Source organism: Carassius carassius, chromosome 21 (assembly GCF_963082965.1).
Source record: "Carassius carassius chromosome 21, fCarCar2.1, whole genome shotgun sequence".
Lineage (NCBI taxonomy): Eukaryota > Metazoa > Chordata > Actinopteri > Cypriniformes > Cyprinidae > Carassius > Carassius carassius.
In genome coordinates, this window is record NC_081775.1 from 5,298,553 (window position 1) to 5,308,367 (window position 9,815).

General features: G+C 41.4%; 1 protein-coding gene across 1 annotated transcript; it reads left to right on the forward strand.

Moving 5' to 3' along the window:
* Positions 1-3,933: 3,933 nt before the first annotated feature.
* Positions 3,934-4,743, forward strand: LOC132098236 (uncharacterized). Its single transcript, XM_059504418.1, has one exon. The coding sequence runs from the start codon at positions 3,940-3,942 to the stop codon at positions 4,741-4,743; it is 804 nt and encodes a 267-aa protein (XP_059360401.1). The 5' UTR covers positions 3,934-3,939.
* Positions 4,744-9,815: the final 5,072 nt, after the last annotated feature.

Consider the following 9,815-nt stretch of genomic DNA (forward strand, 5'->3'; position numbering starts at 1 on the left):
TATTAATGACATAATTTTGATTTTTCGATGAACTAACCCTTTAAGTCATACTTAAGTGCATAAAAAATTAATTGCATTTAAGATAAATTTAAGCTAATATATTTTCATTTAATTGCAAATAACATTTAATAGGTGTCTGAATTTATATTATTTGAACGTGACCCAAATTTATTATCTTTAAAGGTGATCCAGCATAGGCAATTGAAAACATTTTAACTCCAATTATAGCAACATTAAGGAAAATCTGAATTTTTATTCAATTTAAGCCAAAAAATAAAATAAATAAAATAAAAATTAGGGATCATGGGGTCATGTAAATTAGGTGATGAAAAACAAAGATTTAAAAATATAAACGGCATAATAACATGACTAAGCCTTTTGTTAAATATGAGTCATGGGGTCACATGGCACAACTGGCACCATTCCCTAAGATTAACCCACACAAACAACTGTGTTCAGATTGATAATACTGATTTATTTTATTTATTTTTTTATTTTATTGGCAGGTGTTGCGAGTGTGGTGGCAGCGAGCCAACAGGGCAGACTTTGAGTCCTAACAGTTCTGTCTGTTTACAAGCAGAGTGTCGATCAGAGCAGACTGCACAAACTCTACACATCACCCCAGCACCTCCAAAACAATCATCACTTACCCAGTATCCAGCAACAGTTCAAAAACACATTTACACACACGTTCCCTACTTCCCATTCTGTCATGTCAAATTTTCCTGTTTATTTATTAACATTCTTAAACCAAGGGAAAAAAAAAACTATATTTACAATAAAAGGAGCCCATCACAATGACTTGAAGATGGGCCTTTTTTATTTTTTCATTCTTGTTTCAACATTGTTTACAGTAGTTGAACAGTGTTTATTGGCAGTGGTTCCTAACCTTTTTGACTCTTATATCCTAACCTGATCTGATCATGAAAGTGTGTTTCAATTCTATTTTGACTTTGGTGTGCACAGACTGAATGTGAGCTTTTCCATGTGGGTTGTGTACGCCAGTAGCAGACCGCCATAGGCTTTTATGATCACACTCTACAGAAGAGGTACATGTCATATCTGTCACATCCTGAAGAGCACTGGCTGGTATGTTTGGCTGTTTTACGGTGGATATCAGATCTTATGTTTTTGATTTTTTCATCCTTGTTTCAACATTGTTTACAGTAGTTGAACAGTGTTTATTGGGTCTAATATGCACACTTGCAGCCAATCAGAGCTAAATTAGCCCACAGGGCTTGCTATGGGCTAGTTGCATATCTCCACCATCTTGGATTTCCGGTCTTGCGAGTGTGTGCGTAGATATTTCCGGTTGTGCTAAACGTCAGTGCTGACACCGGAGAAATCGTCTCAAGGTTACGAATGTAACCCTGGTTCCTTGAAGGAACGAGACGCTGTGTCAAGCGCTTTGGGGAACGTCCCTGACGAGACCGACTCTGAATATCATGTGCAATCTTTCCAATACCAGGGGCAATGTCCAAGTAGGTAGGGGCCACCGAGGGGGCCTGAAGATCTCCAACTCTCTTTAGAGAAGTAATAGCCAGTAACAGGGCAGACTTAAGGGTCAGATGTCTATCTGATATATCTTGAATTGGTTCGAATGGAACTTTACAGAGAGCCTCTAACACCACAACCAAGTCCCACGGGGGAATACGGGACCGTACTGGAGGTCTCAGCCTCAGTGCACCGCGGAGGAAACGTGTAACTAGGGGTTGTCTACCCACTTACTGACCGTTGAAAGGGACGTGGTAAGCAGCTATGGCCGCCACGTACACCTTTAAGGTGGAGTGAGTTAACCCCGCAGAGAGCCTAGCTTGGAGAAACTCAAGAACTGTACCAACTGGGCAGTTAACAGAGTCAAGCTGGCGGTCTCTGCACCATGAGGTGAAGAGCTTCCACCTCAGGGCGTACAGTTTCCTCGTAGAGGGAGCTCTGGATTGGAGGAGGGTCCCAACAACCTCGGTTGAGAGACCGGAAGCTATGAACTGTGCCCCCTCAGGGGCCACACCCACAACTTCCACAACTCCGGGCGAGGGTGAATTATTTTGCCCTGCGCCTGAGAGAGTAGATCTGTCCTGATCGGAATCTCCCATGGAGAGCCGTCGAGGAGAGAGATCAGATCTGCGAGCCATAACGGGCCCGACCAGAACGGGGCTAGTAATAGAAGCTGGACCCCGTCCCAGCGTATTCTCGCCAAAACTCCCGGGAGCAGAGCGATAGGGGGAAAGGCATACAGATGAAGCCTCAGCCTGGTCTGTACCATAGCGTCCAGTCCCAGAGGAGCTGGATGAACTAGAGAGAAACAGAGGGGACATTGCAATATCTCCTGAGTCGCAAAGAGGTCCAAAAACTCTCCATATCTACTTCACCACCTCGGGGTGAAGCCCCCCGGGCCTTGGCCCCTGTCTGGACAGTATGTCTGCTCCTGCAGTCCATCTCCCAGGAATATACACTGCTCCGAATGAGAGGAGTTTGTCCTGGGACCACAGAAGGATCTGGTGTGCCAGCTTGTACAAGGGGCGCGAATGCAGATCTCTCTGGTGACTGATATAAGAAATCGCCAATGTGTTGTCGGTGCGCACCAACACATGGTGACCTCTCAGGTCTGGGAGGAAAAATTTCAATGCTCGATGCACAGCTAGCATCTCTAGACAACTGGTATGCCATGTCAGATGGCGACCGCTCCACAGACCGCGGGCAGGGTGGCCACTCATGGCCGCACCCCAACCGTTGAGGGACGCATCTGTCGCTAGCGTTACACGGCGACCAAGAACTCCCAGCACCGGGTCCTGATTAAAGAACCAGGGTTTCTTCCACATGTCTAAGGCACGAAGGCATCGCCGCGTGACCTTGATAGTTCGTAATGGATTCCCCCTCGGGGAAAATCCCTTGGTCTTGAGCCACCACTGTAGGGGTCTCATGTACAGAAGGCTAAAAGGTATCACGTTGGACACAGCTGCCATAAGCCCTAACAGTCTCTGAAACTGTTTGACAGTGACTGGCCTTCTTTGACTCTCTCGACTGATGTGAGGATCGACTCGATCCAAGCAGGAGACAGACGTGCCTGCATCGTGGTCGAATCCCACACTACGCCTAGATAGGTGGTCCTCTGAACTGGAGAAAGTACACTCTTCTTGGCATTTAGTCTTAAAGTTTAGTTATTTTCACAACATATTTTATTACTTTACACAATTAACTAATACATGACTAATTTTAATATCTGTTTTATCTGAAAAGAATAACAATATACATGCGCTGCTCGGATAATGATTTATGTCAGTCAGATAATGATTTATGCTGCAGATCTTTCACAAAACAAATAAACATTGATAAAAACACACATGAATGCAAACAGCGATCTTTTAATTAATGCAAACCTACCATAATTACATTATGTTTAATTGTACAGTTACAGTAAAAATGTTATCAAACAAAGTTAATAAAACATGCTTTATCAGCTTTTCGAAAATGTAAAGTATTACATATTTGAATGGTTTGTGTTTGGGCTAGTTCATCCTGCGGGTGTCGCTGTTGGACAGTGTTTTCTCTACTTCCTGTTGGCCTTCTGTAGCAAATCGTAGCTCCGTGTAGCTGTTTTTATTTTATTTTTTCTCTAGAATCTTTATCTTACTATCACTCTCTGTTTTTTAAAGTGGTAAAATATAACTTAATTCACACCATATTTCTGATATTATCGATCAATCTTATCAGATTAACTTTGATCGTTCACTTTTATTTTATTTCCGTGAGTGCAGTACACCTGCAAAGCGTTAGCACTCGTTAGCTTGTCATTAGCGTCTTCATTCGAACCTATCGCTGTATTCTTTTCTCCTCTCGCTCCAGTTTTTCACAAGTTCATCAAACAACCGCAGTAAGACGTTTCATCAAGCACGGTGAGTAATGGCTTCGCCTATCATTGTTTCTTGCACCTCTTGCCACATGTACAGTTTATCTATCTCTGTCGCTGATGAGGGATTCACATGTGATAAATGCAGGGAAATAGTTAGGCTGACAGAGAAGATTTCAGAATTAGAGACACGCATCCAAACTTTAATTGAGGACAGTAAGAATGTTAGGGCTCTAGATATGGCTTTGGATGCGTCTAGCTCAGGGATTCCTCTACATTGTTCGGTTCCGGAAACAGAGCCCTTGCAGCAGGGCAACTGGGTGACGGTGAGGCAGCGTAGTCGTGGGTCAAAACACCGCTCTTCTGTTCCGATCAAAACATTAAACAGGTTCTCCCCACTCAGTGATGCACCCACTGAGAAACCTGATGAAAGTGCTCTAGTTATTGGTGATTCTATTGTACGGAACGTGAATATAGAGACACCAGCCACCATAGTCAAATGTTTACCGGGAGCCAGAGCGCCTGACATCTTGGCAAATTTAAAAGTGCTGGCTAATGCTAAACGTAAATACAGTAAGATTGTTATTCATGCCGGCGCTAATGATGTTCGACTTCGCCAGTCGGAGATCACTAAAAATAACATTAAAGAGGTATGTGAACTTGCAAGCACGATGTCAGACACTGTAATATGCTCTGGTCCCCTCCCTGCTTACCATGGTGATGAGATGCATAGCAGATTGTCATCACTCAATGGCTGGATGTCTAAGTGGTGCCCACAGAATAACATAGGTTTCATAGACAATTGGACAAGCTTTTGGGGCAGACCTGACCTGCTTAAAAGAGATGGTCTTCATCCATCCAGAAATTTGGAAAATAGTCTTCGTGTTTATACTTGACTAACTGGGGCACAGGTCAGGAAGCAGACAGACTGGCTAAACCGACCGTCTGCTAGCTGCCTCCCGTCACAGAGGTCAGTTAATTCTCAGCACATAGAGACTTTTTCACCTAGATATCACACTATAGAGACTGTGTCTGTTCCCCGAACTAGAAAATACAAAAAACGTCCAAACCAAGTTAAGATTAACAATTTAATTGAGGTTCAACAAATAAAAAACAGAAGCAATATGGATAAACAAATGATGAAGCTTGGCTTATTGAATATCAGATCCCTTTCTACGAAAACACTTTTTGTAAATAATATGATCACTGATCATAATATAGATGTACTCTGTTTGACAGAAACCTGGCTAAAACCTGATGATTACATTATTTTAAATGAGTCCACCCCCCAAGATTACTGTTATAAACATGAGCCGCGTCTAAAAGGCAAAGGTGGAGGTGTTGCTTCAATTTATAACAACGTTTTCAGGATCTCTCAGAGAGCAGGCTTCAAGTATAACTCGTTTGAAGTAATGGTGCTTCATATAACATTATCCAGAGAAACAAATGTTAATGATAAATCCTCTATGTTTGTACTGGCTACTGTATACAGGCCACCAGGGCACCATACAGACTTTATTAAAGAGTTTGGTGATTTTACATCCGAGTTAGTTCTGGCTGCAGATAAAGTTTTAATAGTTGGTGATTTTAATATCCATGTTGATAATGAAAACGATGCATTGGGATCAGCATTTATAGACATTCTGAACTCTATTGGTGTTAGACAACACGTTTCAGGACCTACTCATTGTCGAAATCATACTCTAGATTTAATACTGTCACATGGAATTGATGTTGATGGTGTTGAAATTATTCAGCCAAGTGATGATATCTCAGATCATTATTTAGTTCTGTGCAAACTTCATATAGCCAAAATTGTAAATCCTACTTCTTGTTACAAGTATGGAAGAACCATCACTTCTAACACAAAAGACTGCTTTTTAAGTTATCTTCCTGATGTATCCAAATTCCTTAGCATATCCAAAACCTCAGAACTTGATGATGTAACAGAAACTATGGACTCTCTCTTTTCTAGCACTTTAAATACAGTTGCTCCTTTACGCTTAAGGAAGGTTAAGGAAAACAGTTTGACACCATGGTATAATGAGCATACTCGCACCCTAAAGAGAGCAGCCCGAAAAATGGAGCGCAGCTGGAGGAAAACAAAACTAGAGGTGTTTCGTATTGCTTGGCGGGAAAGTAACATATCCTACAGAAAAGCATTAAAAACTGCTAGATCCGATTACTTTTCTTCTCTTTTAGAAGAAAAAAAACATAACCCCAGGTATTTATTCAATACAGTGGCTAAATTAACGAAAAATAAAGCCTCAACAAGTGTTGACATTTCCCAACATCACAGCAGTAATGACTTTATGAACTACTTTACTTCTAAAATCGATACTATTAGAGATAAAATTGCAACCATTCAGCTGTCAGATACAGTATCATATCACACAGTGCACTATAGACCCCCTGAGGAACAGTTCCACTCATTCTCTACTATAGGAGAGGAAGAATTGTATAAACTTGTTAAATCATCTAAACCAACAACATGTATGTTAGACCCTATACCATCTAAGCTCCTAATAGAGGTGCTTCCAGAAGTCATAGATCCTCTTCTGACTATTATTAATTCCTCATTGTCATTAGGATATGTTCCCAAAACCTTCAAACTGGCTGTTAAGCCTCTCATCAAAAAACCACAACTTGACCCCAAAGAACTAGTTAATTATAGACCAATCTCGAATCTCCCTTTTCTGTCCAAGATACTAGAAAAGGTGGTATCCTCACAATTATATTCCTTCTTAGAGAAAAATGGTATATGTGAGGATTTCCAGTCAGGATTTAGACCGTATCATAGTACTGAGACTGCTCTCCTTAGAGTTACAAATGATCTGCTCTTATCATCTGATCGTGGGTGTATCTCTCTATTAGTTTTATTGGATCTTAGTGCTGCGTTCGACACAATTGACCACAAAATTCTTTTGCATAGACTTGAACACTTTGTTGGCATCAGTGGAAGTGCATTAGCATGGTTTAAATCGTACTTATATGACCGCCATCAGTTCGTAGCAGTGAATGAAGATGTATCCTATCGATCACAAGTGCAGTATGGAGTACCTCAAGGCTCAGTACTAGGGCCGCTACTCTTCACGCTCTATATGTTACCCTTGGGAGATATCATCAGGAAACATGGTGTTAGCTTTCAATGTTATGCTGATGATACTCAACTCTATATTTCTTCGCAGCCCGGTGAAACACACCAATTTGAAAAACTAATGGATTGCTTAGTCGATATAAAAAACTGGATGACAAGTAATTTCTTACTGCTAAATTCTGAAAAAACAGAGGTGTTAATTATAGGACCTAAAAACTCAGCTTGTAATAACCTAGAACACTGTCTAAGACTTGATGGTTGCTCTGTCAATTCTTCGTCATCAGTTAGGAACCTAGGTGTGCTATTTGATCGCAATCTTTCCTTAGAAAGCCACGTTTCTAGCATTTGTAAAACTGCATTTTTCCATCTCAAAAATATATCTAAATTAAGGCCTATGCTCTCAATGTCAAATGCAGAAATGTTAATCCATGCTTTTATGACCTCAAGGTTAGATTATTGTAATGCTTTATTGGGTGGTTGTTCTGCACGCTTAGTAAACAAACTACAGCTAGTCCAAAATGCAGCAGCAAGAGTTCTTACTAGAACCAGGAAGTATGACCATATTAGCCCGGTCCTGTCAACACTGCACTGGCTCCCTATCAAGCATCGTATAGATTTTAAAATATTGCTTATTACCTATAAAGCCCTGAATGGTTTAGCACCTCAGTATTTGAATGAGCTCCTTTTACATTATAATCCTCTACGTCCGCTACGTTCTCAAAACTCAGGCAATTTGATAATACCTAGAATATCAAAATCAACTGCGGGCGGCAGATCCTTTTCCTATTTGGCGCCTAAACTCTGGAATAACCTACCTAACATTGTTCGGGAGGCAGACACACTCTTGGAGTTTAAATCTAGATTAAAGACCCATCTCTTTAACCTGGCATACACATAACATACTAATATGCTTTTATTATCCAAATCCGTTAAAGGATTTTTAGGCTGCATTAATTAGGTGAACCGGAACCGGAAACACTTCCCATAACACCCTATGTACTTGCTACATCATTAGAAGAATGGCATCTACTCTAATATTTGTCTGTTTCTCTTTTGTTCCGAGGTCACCGGGGCCACCAGATCCAGTCTGTGTCCAGATCAGAGGGTCACTGCAGTCACCCGGATCCAGTACGTATCCAGACCAGATGCTGGATCAGCACCTAGAAAGGACCTCTACATCCCTGAAAGACAGCGGAGACCAGGACAACTAGAGCCCCAGATACAGATCCCCTGTAAAGACCTTGTCTCAAAGGAGCACCAGGACAAGACCACAGGAAACAGATGATTCTTCTGCACAATCTGACTTTGCTGCAGCCTGGAATTGAACTACTGGTTTCGTCTGGTCAGAGGAGAACTGGCCCCCCAACTGAGCCTGGTTTCTCCCAAGGTTTTTTTCTCCATTCTGTCACCGATGGAGTTTCGGTTCCTTGCCGCTGTCGCCTCTGGCTTGCTTAGTTGGGGACACTTCATCTACAGCGATATCGTTGACTTGATTGCAAATAAATGCACAGACACTATTTAATTGAACAGAGATGACATAACTGAATCCAATGATGAACTGCCTTTAACTATCATTTTTTCATTATTGACACTGTTTTCCTAATGAATGTTGTTCAGTTGCTTTGACGCAATGTATTTTGTTTAAAGCGCTATATAAATAAAGGTGACTTTGACTTTGACTTTAAAAGAAGAAAGTTTCCCTTATAGTAAATGCGAGCGTCACAAGACCAGAAGTAAGTATGCATACACTCGCATCACTGAGCTCACCGGCGCCATCTTGTGCACCTAGCCCATTGTGGTTGAATTGCAACATCTCCCTTTAGCAGTTTTATTGTATTGATCAATATGTTTCAGACATGGACTTTTATCTAGAGCTAAACAGCACTGTGAACTAAGGTGTAGTAGTATGAGGTGTGGTGGGGGTTTTTTTCACCCGTTTTATAGTCAGCCAAGTCCATAGTGTGGAAAATGTCACAGCAGAAAGGACCTCTACATCCCTGAAAGACAGCGGAGACCAGGACAACTAGAGCCCCAGATACAGATCCCCTGTAAAGACCTTGTCTCAGAGGACCACCAGGACAAGACCACAGGAAACAGATGATTCTTCTGCACAATCTGACTTTGCTGCAGTCTGGAATTGAACTGCTGGTTTCATCTGGTCAGAGGAGAACTGGCCCCCCAACTGAGCCTGGTTTCTCCCAAGGTTTTTTTTCTCCATTCTGTCACCGATGGAGTTTCGGTTCCTTGCCGCTGTCGCCTCTGGATTGCTTAGTTGGGGTCACTTCATCTACAGCGATATCGTTGACTTTGATTGCAAATAAATGCACAGACACTATTTAAACTGAACAGAGATGACATCACTGAATTCAATGATGAACTGCCTTTTACTGTCATTTTGCATTATTGACACAGTTTTCCTAATGAATGTTGTTCAGTTGCTTTGACGCAATGTATTTTGTTTAAAGCGCTATATAAATAAAGGTGACTTGACAGCACACCTCTCCTTAAAGGGATAGTTCACCCAAAAATGAAACTGGTATCATCATTTACTCACCCTGAAGTTTTCCATACCTATATGAGGTTTTCTTTTCTCCTCTTCTCTCTCTCGCTCCAGTTTTTCACAAGTTCATCAAACAACTGTGGTAAGAAAACTTCATCAAGCACGGTGAGTAATGGCTTCTCCTGCTATTGTTATTTGCACCTCTTGCCACATGTACAGTTTATCTATCTCTGTCGTAGATGAGGGATTCACATGTGATAAATGCAGGGAAATAGTTAGGCTGACAGAGAAGATTTCAGAATTAGAGACATGCATCCAAACTTTAATTGAGGACAGTAAGAATGTTAGGGCTTTAGATACGGCTTTGTAAG